The following is a 15,541-nucleotide window of genomic DNA, read 5'->3' as shown; positions in this document are numbered from 1 at the left end:
GAACCATGAGGTTGTAGTTCCATCCCTGGCCTTGCTCAGTGGGCTAAGAATCTGGTGTTGCTGTGGCTGTGAAGTAGACCAGCAGCTGTAGCTCCAATTGGCCCCCCTAGCCTGGGAACCTCCATACCTCCATATGCTGCAGGGTGCGGCCCTAAAAAGCAAAAAAAAAAAAAAAAAAAGCAAACATGCAAACATGTCCACTGTAGCGCTATTTATAACAACAACAACAAAAAATAAAAATGGAGAAAGAAGGAAATGAATGGAGAGGAAAGGAAGAAAAAACAAGCTAAACAAATGACATAAGAAAATGAGTAAGAAATATGGAGTTCCCATCGTGGCTCGGTGGTTAACGAACCTGACTAGCATCCATGAGGACACAGGTTTGATTCCAGGGCTTACTCAGTGGATTAAGGATCCAGCGTTGCTGTGAGCTGTGGTGTAGATCACAGACACAGCTCAGATCCTGAGTTGCTGTGGCTGTGGTGTAGGCCGGGCAGCTACAGCTCCAATTCAACTCTTACCCTGGGAACCTCCATATGCTGAGTGTGCAGGCCTAAAGAGACAAAAGAGCTACTTATATTTATTTATTTATTGATTTGTCTTTTTGCCATTTCTTGGGCCGCTCCTGCAGCATATGGAAGTTCCCCGGCTAGGGGTCAAATCGGAGATGCAGCTGCCAGCCTATGCCAGAGCCACACCAACACAGGATCCGAGCTGTGTCTGCAACCTACACCACAGCTCACGGCAAAGCCAGATCCTTAACCCACTGAGCAAGGCCAGGATTGAACCCACAATCTCATGGTTCCTAGTCAGATTCGTTAACCACTGAGCCATAACGGGAACTCCTATTTTTTTTTAATAATGATTTTTATTTTTTCCATTATAGCTGATTTACAGTGTTCTGTCAATTTTCTACTACACAGTGAGATGACCCAGTCACACATACGTGTATACATTCTTTTTTCTCACATTATTATATTTATTAATTAACCAAAAAGAAAATCCTTTCTTGCACCAGCAAACCACGTTGCTCTATAACTGTCCTCAAACCTAGATGATAATACCAAAACATGAATGTAACTATTTAATGAGGCAACTTAGATTTAAATTAAACCTGACAAGTCTGGATGCAAATCATTTTATTAAACAAAATCAGTACAGGGGAAGATTCTTAGCTAGGAAAGATGTTCCCTCTCTCAAAGTAGTATAATTTACATCAAGAATACTCTCCACTATTTTCAGGGTCCAGAGTACTAACCATTACACCTATTATCTACACTATTTTCAAAAGCAAAAACAAAAGGCATAATTACCCACAAATCTATCTGATGGACAATTACCTCTGAGACCTAAAGTATATAACTCATTCAGAAAGGACTAAAAGACTAATTTGTATATTCTAACATTATGTTGTTTGTATAGTTTTTTTTTTGTCTTTTTGTCTTTTTGTTGTTGTTGTTGTTGTTGCTTTTTCTTGGGCCGCTCCTGCAGCATATGGAGGTTCCCAGGCTAGGGGTTGAATCGGAGCTGTAGCCACCGGCCTACCCCAGAGCCACAGCAACGCGGGATCCGAGCCGCGTCTGCAACCTACACCACAGCTCACGGCAACGCCGGATCATTAACCCACTGAGCAAGGGCAGGGACCGAACCCGCAACCTCATGGTTCCTAGTTGGATTCGTTAACCACTGCGCCACGACAGGAACTCCTGTTTGTATAGTTTTGATACAGTATAACTGCAACAAAATTCATTAAATATGAACTCAAATGGACTATATTTATTTAAACTTGTACAGTAAAAATATAAGAAATCACAGTGTATCATAATAAACCAAATCTTGTTCAAGGCTAGGTATAGTTCTCAATAAATTATGGAACAATATTTTATTACAGTGTTCAGTTTTACGCCTATAAGTTGCCTTTCTCTTGTCTTTTCTAGAATCTATAGAGATTTCAGATATAGAAAATAAATCTGGAATTATACATTCAACTTTCCTTTAACCCATACAGAGAAAAAAGGCAAACATTTATGACTTTTTCTTCAAATCAACCTCACAAGAAGTAGTAAAATCTCAAAGACAGCAAACACTATATTTAGGCAGGTATCCCTTCTCCATGTGCAAATAGATACTTTTCCTTGTAATAGAGTATTTAGAATGGAAGACAGGTCTGACCACAAAAATTATTTCCATAGTATACATATGCAGACTTCTACCCTTTTACTGAAATGCATACTATTGTTAACGAGGAAAAGAGATCTGCCTGTTTGTTAACAGCAGTTAACTAGCACAGAGCCCAAAGAAAGAAAAAGCAGGCCCATCATATGCCCCAATTTGCTTTTCAGTCCTCCTCTGGGTAATTTTCTTCTGTCCATTTTAATAAACAAGTGGCAGATTTGCAGATTTGTCAGTTTTTCTAAAAGCTGACATGAAGGAAATAAAAGCAATGGGAACACACATTTTATAAACTTTGAACATTTACTATGAGAAAGGAAGGATCTAGAATTAAGAAATCTATTTTCGGAGTTCCCTTCTGGCACAGCAAGTTAACTATCTGGCATTGTCACTGCAGCAGCCTGGCTCACTACTGTGGCGCAAATTTGATCCCTGGCCTGGGAACTTCCACATGCCACAGGCAGAGCCAAAAAAAAAAAAAATCAATGTAATTTTAAATGCTGAGTATAAATCATGAGTATAAATTACTCCGGAAAGAAGAAAACTTAAGACTACCTTAGTAAATTCACTTCTCAGCTTTGGTATTAAAAAAAGTTTGTCATGATACATTTTGCAAATGTAATTGAGGCTCTTCCCATTTCTGATTCTTTTTCATGACCTCCCTAAAATAAGCCTTGGGGTCCCTGCTTTCATTGTTCTGAGAGCACACATTAACTTGGAATTAACTAACAGAGGGCTTCACACATTTGAGTAAGGGCTCAAAAATATCTGCTGCACAAGTTAGGACACTAGTAAATGATGAAACTACCATGCCCTAAACTAATTATTTATCAATAATCATTAATTTTTTTAGAGCTCATCTATTTTTAATATCTTTTGTGGGGAGGCTGCACCTGTGGCATGTGGAAGTTCCCCGGCTAGGAGTCAAATTGGAGCTGCAGCTGCTGACCTATGCCACAGCCACAGCAATGCTAGATCCCAGCCACATCTACAATCTATACCGCAGCACATGGCAATGCCGGATCCTTAATCCACTGAGCAGGTCCAAGGATGGAACCTGCATCCTCATGGACACTAGTCGGGTTCTTAACCCACTGGGCCACAATGGGAACTCTTACTTTTAGTATCTTTATGCAAGTAACTACCTAGGAATAAAAAGTTCTTCCACATACTAGCTCTAGAACCTTGGCCAACTCATTCTGATTTCTGTTTTCTTCAACTGTAAATGGGGATGATGATGCCTTACCTTCCTCCAAGAGTATTAAATGAGAAAACATTGTGAATACTACAAAGGCAATTATCTACATTTCTAATGCTCCATGTATCTAAAGCCATTTAAACATTTTGGCAACTTAAGTTCAACATACCTAAACACAAATGCATTGACTCCCAAAATCAGTTTCTCCTGTAGACTTCTTAAAGTTTCTTTTATTTACTTTTTTTTTTTTTTTTGCTTTTTTAGGGCCACACCTGCAGCATAGGGAGGTTCCCAGGCCAGGCATCCAATTGGAGCTGTAGCTGCCAGCCTACGCCACAGTCACAGCAATGCCAGATCCGAACTGCGTCTGTGACCTACACCACAGCTCGTGGCAACGCCGGATGCTTAACCCACTGAGCGAGGCCAGGGATTGAATCCGCAACCTCATGGGTCCTAGTTGGATTTATTTCCGCTGTGCCACAATGGGAACTCCTGACTTTTCAAAATTTCTTATCTAGATGACTGAAGCCAATTTTCACTTCCTTCCCTCATTACAACCTGCTTTTTACCCAATTACCCAACCAACCACCAAGGTCTGTCAATCTTCCTCTAGTGACTTCCTTCTTTTCCACAGCCTATTAACATCTTCCCTGTATTATCTCATGTCTAGGTCATTGCAACTGACCTCCTTTTTCCCCAACAATCAAATTCAGCCCTCAACTCTCATCTTGAGAGACAACTTCCAACTGTCTACTAATCAAATCATTTTCAATAGTAGATGACAATCCTGAGTCCATTCATATTAACATTTTTGACAAGAACTTCTTGCAAGGCTCCCAATGATCCCCACCTGCTGATATTCACGCCTTTGTGTGGACTGAACATCATCACTGTCTTCTAATGAATAGTGAAAAGTGCTGCAACTTCACTTCCACACCTAGATTATGAAATATTGTGACTTCCTTCGTCCTAGCACTCTCTTCTCACTTCCTCACTCTGAAGAAACAAGTTGCCAAGTAGCATGATATTCTGCGGAGAGGCCAATGCAGCCAGGAACCAAAGGAGGCCACCAGGAGTCAGTTCATGAAGAACTGAGGTCTGTGTCCAACAGGTCAAAAGTACTGAATTGTGTCAAGAGCCACATGAATGAGCCAGGAAGAGGATCCTTCTCAGTTAAGCCTAATGCTGAGTGTGGTCTTGTGAAAGACCCAGAGGACCCAGCTGTGCCACACAGATATTCCTGACCCAGTCTCTGAGATAACAAACATTGCTATTTTAATACACTAAATTTGGGAGTAACTTGTCACACAATAACAGAAAACACACTATCTGATATATTTCTAAATAAATTCCAGATAGATTAAATAATTAAATATAAAACTACCAAATTTGGGAGTACCCTGGTGCCTCAGCAGGGTAAGGATCTTGCATTGTCACTGCTGCCACTCTGTTCACTGCTGTGGCAGAGGTTTGATCCCTGGCCTGGAACTTCTGAATGCTGTGGGTACAGCAATCCCCATCCCACCCGCAAAAAAAAAAAAACTAACGTAAAGTCTTTGAAACTATACAGAAGAAATCAGTAAAAGATAATGCCTCCAGGGAGGGAAACTGGGTGGTGGCCAGAACAAGTATGTTAGGTAAACATGTCACTGTATATTTATCTTTTGCCTATTAAAAAAAAAGTCACCAAAATATTTTAAAGTATTATTGATTTTAAAAATATTAAGGATGTGACTTTGATCCCTGGCCTCACTCAATGGGTTAAGGAGCAAAAAAAAAAAAAAAAAAAAATTAAACTAATAAATAAATAAATAAATAATATTAAGGAGTTCCTGCTGTGGGACAATGGGTTAAGAATCCAACTACAGTGGCTCCGGTTGCTGTGGAGGCATAGGTGCAATCCCCAATCAGGTGTAGTAGGTTAAAGGATCCAGCACTGCTGTAGCAGCTGCTCAGATTAAATCCTTGGCCTCGGAACTTTCATTTGCCACGGTTGGGCCATTAAAAAAAAATTATCCTGGAGTATTTTAAAATAGAAAGCAGGTATATTAACAAAAATATTAAGAAAAATATTAATACAAAAATAAAAACATATAAGCAGATATCTCACATAAGAAAAATACAATTAATCAAAGAGTGAACTCAAAATGGATCAAGACCTAAAATGTAAAGGTAATAAAATATAAAACTCTTAGACAAAAACATGGCCAAATCTTTTTTTTTCCTTTGTAGGGCTGCACCTGCGGCATACGGAAGTTCCCAGCTGGGGTTGAATCAGAGCTGCAGCTGGCAGCCTGTGCCACAGACACAGTAAGGCCAGATCGGAGTTGTATTTGCAACCCACACCGCAGCTCACAGCAATGACAGGTCCCTAACCCACTGAGCAAGGCCAGGGATTAAACCCACATCCTCATGGATACTAGTCAGGTTCTTAACCCACTGAGCCACAACAGGAACTCCCATATGTCGAAATCTTTATGACCCTGGACCTAACAATGGTTTCTTTTCTTTTCTTTTTTTTTTGTCTTTTTGTCTTTTTGCCTTTTCTTGGGCCGCTCCCGCAGCATATGGAGGTTCCCAGGCTAGGGGCTGAATCGGAGTAGTAGCCACCGGCCTACGCCACAGTCACAGCAACGCAGGATCCGAGCCGCATCTGTGACACAACCACAGCTCACTGGCAACGCCGGAACCCTAATTGACTGAGCAAGGCCAGGGACCGAACCCGCAACCTCATGGTTCCTAGTCGGATTCATTAACCACTGTGCCACAACGGGAACTCCCTAACAATGATTTCTTACATGTAACACCAACTACAAGCAAAAGAAGAAAAAAAAATAGGAGTTCCCACTATGGTGCAATAGGATTGTCAGTGTCTCTGCTGAGCCAGGACAAAGGTTTGATCCCCGGGGGGCACAGCAGGTTAAAGGATCTGGCGTTGCCATACCTACGACATAGGTCATAATTGCAGCTTGGATTTGATCCCTGGCCCAGGACATCGATATGCCACAGAGCAGCCAAAGAAAAAAAGAAGAAGAAATAGATTGGGTTTCCTGAAAATTAAAAGCTTTTGTGTTACAAATAATATTATCAAGAAAGTCAAACAACCACCTACAGAATGGGAGAAAATACTTGAAAATCATCTATCTGATAAGGTAATTTTATCTAGAATACAGGGGGAAGGGAAGGGAGTGGGATGGACTGGGAATTTGCTGTTAATAGATGCAAACTATTGCCTCTGGAATGCATAAGCAATGAGATCCTGCTGTATAGCACTGGGAACTATGTCTAGTCACTTATGATGGAGCATGATAATGTGAGAAAAAAGAATGTATACACTTATGTGTGACTGGGTCACGTTGCTGTACAGTAGAAAATTGATAGAACACTGTAAACCAGCTATAATGGAAAAAATACAAATTGCTATTTTTAAAAAAATAGAATACATAAAGAACCCTTACAACTCAATAATAAAAAACACAAATAACCCAATTTAAAAATGGCCAAAGGAGGGAGTTCCCGTTGTGGCTCAGTGGTAACAAACCCAACAAGTATCCATGAGGACGCATGTTCTATCCCCTGGCCCCAGTCAGTGGTTTAAGAATCCAGCATTGGCCTGAGCTGTGGTGTAGGTCTCAGACACAGCTCTGATCTGGCATTGCTGTTGCTGTGGCTGTGATGTAGGCCAGCAGTCAGAGTCTGATTCGACTCCTAGCCTGGGAACCTACATAGTCTGTGAGTGTGACCCTAAAAAAAACATATGTCTATGTGTGCATGTATATATACACATTTTTATAAAAATAAAAGTGGCCAAAGGATATCATCAAAAAGCCTATGAGTAGGGAATTCCCATTATGGCTCGGCAGCAAGAAACCCGACTAATATCCCTGAAGGCTTGTGTTGGATCCACGGCCCTGCTCAGTGGGTTAAGCTTCCAGCATTGACATGGCTGTGATGTAGGCTGGCAGCTGCAGCTCCGATTTGGCCCCTAGCCTGGGAACTTCCATATGCCGCAGGTGTGGCAGTAAAAAAAAGAAAAAAAAAGAAAAGTCTATAATAAATGTTGGAAAGGGTATGGAGAAAAAGGAACCCTTCTACATTGCTGATGGGAATGTAAATTGGTGCAGCCACTCTGGAGAACAGTCTGGTGGTTCCTTAAAAAACTAAAAATAGAGTTGTCATATGATCCAGCAACACCACTCCTGGACAAGCATATATCCAGATAAGACAAAATCCAATTTGAAAAGATACATGCACACTAGTGTTCACAACAGCACTATTTACAAAAGCCAAGACATGGAAGCAACCTAAGTGTCCACTGACTGAGGAATGTATAAAGAAGAAGTGATATATATACACAATGGAATATTATTACTCAGCCATAAAAAGAATGAAATAATGCTGTTTACTTATCATATTAAGTAAAGTAAGTCAGAAAGAGAAAGACAAATATCATATGATATCACATATACATGGAATCCAAAAAAAATGATACAAGAAGTTCACGTGTAGCTCAGCGTGATCTGGTATTGTTACTGAAGAGGCTTAGGTTGCTTCTGTGGTGTGGGTTCAACCCCTGGCCCAGGAATTTCCCCACGCCACAGGTGAGGCAAAAAAAAAAAAAATCAAATGAACTTATTTATGAAACAGAACAGCCTCACAGACACAGAACACAAACTTATGGTTATCAAAGGGGAAAGGGGGAGGGGAAAGATAAATTAGGAATTTGGAATGAACAGATATACAGTACTATATATAAAATAGATAAACAAGAGTTCCCGTCATGGCTCAGTGAAAACGAATCTGACTAGCATCAAAACAACAAGATACCATTTCATACTAGGATGGCTAAAACCAAAAAGGCAGATAATAACAAGTGTTGATGAGGATGTGAAGAGATTAAAACCCTAATACACTGCTGATAAGAAGGTAAAACAGTGCAGCTTATTTGGAAAACAGAGTAACAGTTTCTCAAAAAGTTAAATTGAGTTACTATATGACCCAGGAGTATATCCAAGAGAAATGAAAACATATGTCCACACAAAAATTGAATACACATGTCGAAAGCAGCACTATTCCTAACAGCCACAAATGGAAACCAGCCAGATGTCCATCAACTGATGAATAATCAAAATCTGGTATATTCATAAATGAAGTATTATTCAGCTACAGAAAGCAATAAAGTAACAACATAAATGATATTTATGAACCATAAAAGCATTATGCTAATTAATTTTCTAAGCCTGTAAGCCCAGGGTTTGAACCACAAGGTCTTTCCTAAATTTCAACCATTCCCTAAGACATAACCTAAAATCTCCATTTTTTTTCCTCAAGTTTCAGAGAGAGCTGATGAGGCCAAGGAAGAAAATGAGATAATAAACAGAAATATGAGCTTAAGTGAAGATGATGATGTATCCCTCCAGCCTGTAAAGGAAAAGGGCCAACCAAAGAAATGAGAAAGGAGCAATTCGACAACTGTTAGAGGAAAAAGGAGAAACCAAGGGAAAGTAGTATCAGAAAACCCAAGAAAAGAATAAAAACAGATACACATACACATTATCAATTGGAATAATAATCTAAAAACATTCACCACTTTTTACTCATAACCTTGGTAAGGACAGAGCCAACTCTCACGGGTTGGGCAATAAATGAGGGTTAAGGAAAAGGAGGCAGTTGAGTGTAAACTACTATTAAGAAGAAAAGATTTGGGGAGTTCTTGCTGTGGCTCAGCAGTAACAAACCAGACCAGTATCCACGAGGATGCGGGTTCAATCCCTGGCCCCACTCAGTAGGATTAGAGTCTGGCATTGCCATGAGCTGTGGTGTATGTTGCAGACTCTGTTCAGATTCTGGCGTTGCTGTGACTGCCATGAAGGCCAGCAGATGCAGCTCCAATTTAGTTCCTAGCCTGGGAACTGCCATATGCCGCAGGTGCAAGCCCTTAAAAAAAAAAAAAAAAAAAATGGATTTAGGTTGGTTTTTATTGTTGTTGTTGTTGGTTTTGTTTGTTTTTTTTTCCCCCTCTTTTTAGGGCCACATCTGTGGCATCCTGAAGTTCCCAGGCTAGGGGTCAAATCAGAGCCATAGCAACACCAGATCCAAGCTGCATCTGTGACCTACGCCTCAGCCTGCACAGGGATGGAAACTGCATCCTCATGGATACGAGTTGGGTTCTTAACCCACTGAGCCACAATGTGAACTCTTGTTTGTTTGTTTGTTTGTTTGCTTTTTCAGGGCTGCATTCACAGCATATGGAGGTTCCCAGGCTAGGGGTCGAATCGCAGCTACAGCTACCGGCCTATGCTACAGCAATGCCAGATCCAAGCTGCGTCTGCGACCTACACCACAGCTTACGGCAATGCAGGATCCTTAATCCACTAAGGCCAAGGATCGAACCTGTGTCCTCATGGATGCCAGTCAGATTCATTAACCACTGAGCCACAACAGGAACTCCCTGTTAATTTTAAAGTTTATAGAAACTATGGGCCTCAGAGGAAGAAGCCAGGAAAGGGGGGGCAACACAGGACAATGGAAAAAAATTATTTGATCAATGTCCTAGAGGACAAAGGAATAAATTTGACCAAGAGGTGGGATGAATGATTAGCCTTGAAGACGCCTCATTTAAGTAAAAATATGTGTTAGTATGTAAATGCAATAATGCATTATACATACTGACGCACAGACTTTGAAAAACTTATGGTTTCCAAATGAGACAGGTTGGGGGGTTGGGGGATGCACTGAGGGTTTGGGATGGAAATGCTGTAAAATTTGGTTGTGATGATTGCTGTACACCCATAAATGTAATAAAACTCATTGAGTAATTTAAAAAAATAATGCATTATACATCTGCATCTTTGGGGAAGAGTTCCATATAACTGCATTTTCCAGATCCTTAAGCATCTTTCTTTTTTTTTAAATTTGAGCTATTTTCCTTGAAACTGTTCACCACTATTCTCCAAAACAGACTGCTTTCCTGGATGACTTAAGGTTATTGCAACTATGATTACTATTCGAGGAAGTAATGTGGCTGAGTCTGCATGTTAATTTTTCACATATTTGATTGTCCTATGTTGTCAGTTGCCATTTCCTGTTACACTTCCCTGATACCTTTTTTATTTATGCTCCCAACAGATTCTAGTTTGAAAATTACATAACCATTAAGCAATACTCTTAATAAGGGATAATATGGTCCTGAATCAAAGTACAGGAGTAAAGGGTATGGCTTTATGACAACTCTCCCCAGTATTAAGAAAACTGTTTCACTTTTCAATTCAATAGAGACTGGGTTAATTCCTTAATTCAAAGAACTAAAGATGTCAGAAGACTGATCTCTGACTACATGAAATATTACTTTATCTTGTTTCCTTAAGTCACATTAAAATAACCCTGCCAAATTACTGACAATTTTATATAGTTAGACTTAAACCACAAAAACACATCATGTATTGCAAAAGTGAGCAGGTGTTTCATAGTAACTAAATATATTTTAATCAATTACCTATAATAATTTACCAATAAAAAGTTATATTCTTCTACACTTTGTTTCTATATGTTAATACGTCAAGCATATTTCACATATATGGATATTATTCATGATAAATGTATACAGCCTTCACAGAATCTTGACTTTAATCCCTTTCAAATTTCACAACTACAAAACAGCACACAGGCAGTCAGTTAACCAAAATTTAATTTATTCCTGTACTTCCAATACCATGGCATATTCAATTTCATTCATTCTTAAGAGTCTGAATAATCCAGCAATTCTACTTCTGATTACTTTCTGAAGAAAAGGAAAACAATAACTCAAACATTCACTGAAATATTATTTATGATGTTCACTGCAATATTATTTACAATAGCCAAAACATGGAACCTAAGTGTCCATCAAATGGACAATGATGAATGGATAAAGAAAATGTGGTATGTGGTATACATAAAAAATGGAATATTATTCAGCCATAAAAAATGAGGAAATTTTGCCATTTGCAACACATGGAGAGACCCTGAGGGCATTATGCTAAGTGACATCAGTCAGACAGAGAAAAGACAAATACTGCATGATCTTGAAAAAGAATGGATGTGTGTATATGTATAACTGAATAATTTTTTTGTACAGCAGAAATTATCACAGCATCGTAAATCAACTATACTTTAATAAAACTTCATAAAATGAAAAAAAATACTGTATGATCTCACTTATATGTGGAATCTAAAAAACAAAACAAAACTCATTAATACAGAGAATTACATGGGGGTAGCCATAGGGAAGGATGACTGAAATGAGTGAAAGTGATCAAAAAGTACAAACTTCCAGGTATAAAATAAACAAGTCCTGGAAACGTACAGTATGGCAACTATAGCTGATAATACTGTTATTATACAGCATTATTATTATTTGAACCTTGATAAGAGATTAGATCTTAAAAGTTTTCATCCCCCCAAAATTTTAACTATGTGTGGTGATAATGGTAACTAGACGTATTAAGGTGACCATTTCACAATACATACAAAATATCAAATCATTATGTTGTACACCTGAACCTAATACCTCATATATTTCTCAATTAAAAAAAAATTCTAGGAGTTCCAGTTGTGGCTCAGTGGTTAACGAATCCGACTAGGAACCATGAGGTTGCTGGTTCGATCCCTGGCCTTGCTCAGTGGGTTAAGGATCCAGCATTGCCTTGAGCTCTGGTGTAGGTTGCAGACGCGGCTCACTTCCCTCGTTCCTGTGGCTCTAGCATAGGCCAGTGGCTACAGCTCCGATTAGACCCCTAGCCTGGGAGCCTTCATTTGCCGCGAGTGCAGCCCTAAAAAGCAAACAACAACAACAAACCAAATCAAATTACAATATAGGAAAAAAGAGGAGTACAGCATCAAATCAGAGTCAAAATTAACTCTAAAGCTGTAGAGAAAGTCCAGAGAAACATTTCTGTGTTTTCCAAAGGGCCTTCAATAGATACCTGTTGAATGGACAAATGAATTAAATCTTGCTAATGAAAGATGAGACCCCAGATCCAAACGAGATGTATCTGTTACCTGCGGAAGTCAGTGGATAAGCCTTACCCTTCAACAACTGCAGGAACTCGGGGTCCAGCACACCCCCACCCTCACCTTGGAGAAAGGGCCATACCTGTACTGCCAGCCTTTGGCACTGCCACCTCTGCTGCTGCCGCTGCTGCTGCTGCTGATTCCACCTCCACAGCTGCTGTTGCTGCTGTTCTTGTTGGGGGTCACCGCGGTGGCCAGGCCCTCCAGCCTTCCTTCGCTCTCTGAGACTTTCATTGTTGACACTGGCTCACCTCCCTGCATCTTAACTTCAAAGTCCATTTGCCCTTCTCGGGCGGAGAGAACAACTCTGTATGGTAGTTTTGTAAGTGGTGAGATTTAAGATTTGATCTGAAGGTGATCCCAATTGCTAAATGAGACGGTGGCTGGAGTAGGAACCATCAAATAATCCAGGGAACGAATACAAGCATTCCTCGTGAAGGAAAACTTTTAAGAGGAGAGGAGTAGCGATGAGAATAGATGTCCTTTAAATAGATGTCTCCTTTCGGGCAAAAACAAGGAAGAAAAGAAAATCACCCTGCCCGAGGACTTGGTGGCATGCTCAAAGGAGAAGCAGAAGGAGCGTGGGGAGGTCGCGGACTCCAGCCAAGAGGGCTGGGAGGAGGACGGGCCACGGACCGGGACTCGCGGCCTGACCTCTGGGCTGACAGACTTGAACCGCCGCGCTCCCTCTTCTTCTCCAGCCGGTCCTCAGCGGGAAGGGCCCCGTCCACCCCTCTCGGCGGTTCCCGCCGCAGCCCCCAAGACTGAGCGGGAGCAGCCCGCGCGCAGCCGGGGAGGAGGGTTGGGGAGGGAGGCCGCCGGGGGCGGGACGCCGGCTCCCAGGGCCACCCCGCCTCCGGCAAAGGCGAGCCGCTCGGGGCGACTTCCTCCAGCACGCTCGGCCCCGGGCCCTCGACTCGGTTCTCAGGGGCGGACTAGTCCCTCACCCTCTCCCCAACCCAAATGTGAGAGCCACAACGGCGGCCGCCGCCCCACCCACAGTCCCACGGTAGGTCACCCACCCGCCTGCTCTCTCCCCGCCTTCCCTTCCGGAGTACCATGAGCTCACTTCCCTCAGAGCGGAAGCCCTGGGCGCCATCTTGGAGCAGGGCGCGCAGCCCTGAAGGGGGCGGAGCCTCGGGGATAGCGGGGCCTGGGCGGCGGACTCCAAAGGAAGGGCGGGGAGGGTGGCAGAGGGCGGAGGCAGGGGGACTGACGAAGAGGGAGAAGTAAAGGACTTAGCGCCCTAGTGGACGGTGGCTTCCGGTCTTCCTAACCCGGTGCAGGCCTTCTGTTCCAGGGCCCATTCCAGCCATTTTAGGGAGAAAACTTAGAAAAATGTCATTTCTATAAGAAATTGCAAAAACAGGGAGTTCCCCTCCTGGCGCAGCGGTAACAAACCCAGGTGGTATCCACGAGGACGTGGGTTTGATCCCTGGCTTCCATCAGTTGGTTGGGGACCTGGTGTTGCTGTGAGCTGTGGTGTAGGTTGCAGAGGCAGCTCAGATCCAGTGTGGCTGTGGTGTAGGCCAGCAGCTGCAGCTCCAATTCAACCCCTAGACTGGAAACTGCCATGTGCTGCAGGTGTGGCCCTAAAAAGATTAAATAAATAAATAAAATTACAAAAACAAAAACCATCTCTTAATTTTAATAATTTTACAAAAAAAAAACAACCTGTGATATTGGCATAAGGCAAATCAGTGTTATAAATAAAAAAGCAACTGTTGGGAGTTCCTGTTGCGGCTCAGTGGGTTAAGAATACGACATAATTTCAGTGAGGATGCAGTTCCATCCCTGGCCTCTCTCAGTGGGTTAAGGATCTGGTGTTGCCGTGAGCTGTGGTGTGGGTCGCAGACGCGGCTCGGCTCCCGAGTTGCTGCGGCTGTGGTGTAGGCCAGCGGCTACAGCTCCGATTAGACCTCTGGCCTGGGAACCTCCATATGCCGCGGGAGCGCCCAAGAAATGGCAAAAAGACCAAAAAAAAAAAAAGTTAGACATGGAAATGCTATAAAATTTGGTTGTGACGATCGTTGTATGCCTATAAATGTAATAAAATTCACTGAGTAAAAAAAGAAAAAGAAAATAAGCGAGATGGAGTAGAGAACTTACCTTAGAGAAAACAGTTGAGAGGAGTTACCTGACATGGCGCAGTGGAAATGAATTCAATTAGGAACCATGAGGTTGAGGGTTCCATCCCTCGCCTCAGGATCCTTCCTTGCCTTGAGCTGTGGTGTAGGTCCAAGATGGGCTCACATCCTGAATTGCTGTGACTGTGGTGTAGGCTGGCAGCTGTAAGCTCTGATTCGACCCCTAGCCTGGGAACCTTCGTATGCTGTGGGTGTGGCCCTTAAAAGCAAACAAACAAACAAACAAAAAAAACAGTTGAGGAAAGTTATCTATGAGGAGATGATATTTATTTATTTATTTGTCTTTCTAGGGCCACTCCCTCGGCATATGGAGGTTCCCGGGCTAAGGGTCTAAACAGAGCTATAGCCGCCGGCCTTTGCCACAGCCACAGCAACGCCAGATCCCAGCTGCCTCTGCGACCTACACCACAGCTCATGGCAAGGCCATATCCTTAACCCACTGAGCAAAGCCAGGGATCGAACCTGCAACCTCATGGTTCCTAGTTGGATTTGTTAACCACTGAGCCACGACGGGAACTCCGAGGAGATGATATTTAAAGTGAGAGATTAAAGAAAGGCGAGGAAGCTAAGGGAAAAGCTAGCTTTACTTATGTGGGGACAAGAGGAAATTCTCTTGTGGTGCAGCAGGTTAAGGATCTGGCATTGTCCCAACTGCGGTGCAGGTTCAATCACTGGCCCAGGAACTTCAGCATGCTGTGGGCGAGCCAAAAAAAAATAAAGAAAAAGGATAGAGACTAACCAGCATTGGTTATTGGGATGTGGAGAAATTGAAACCTTCATATACCGCAGGTAGAAATCTGAAAGGTGGTATATCCATACAATGGAATATTATTTGGCCATAGAAGGAATGAAGTGCTAATATATGCTACAACAAAGATAGATTTCAAAAGCATTATGCTAAGCACAAGAATCAAGACACCAAAAGCCACATATTGTATGATTCCGTTTATAAAAAATGTCCAAGATAGGCAAA

General features: G+C 41.9%; 1 protein-coding gene across 1 annotated transcript in view; it reads right to left on the bottom strand.

Annotated features, from left to right (window-relative positions):
* Positions 1-13,443, bottom strand: part of OSBPL11 (oxysterol binding protein like 11) — a 92,845-nt gene extending 79,402 nt beyond the window's left edge. Inside the window, exon 1 of the mRNA XM_047790372.1 lies at positions 12,504-13,443. Coding sequence (XP_047646328.1) covers positions 12,504-12,700 — 197 coding nt within the window. The 5' untranslated portion in view covers positions 12,701-13,443. The remainder of the gene's footprint in view (positions 1-12,503) is intronic.
* Positions 13,444-15,541: the final 2,098 nt, after the last annotated feature.

This window comes from Phacochoerus africanus, chromosome 1, assembly GCF_016906955.1.
Source record: "Phacochoerus africanus isolate WHEZ1 chromosome 1, ROS_Pafr_v1, whole genome shotgun sequence".
Lineage (NCBI taxonomy): Eukaryota > Metazoa > Chordata > Mammalia > Artiodactyla > Suidae > Phacochoerus > Phacochoerus africanus.
Note: the sequence above shows the minus strand (reverse complement) of the source record. Positions and strands in the feature narration are given on the sequence as shown.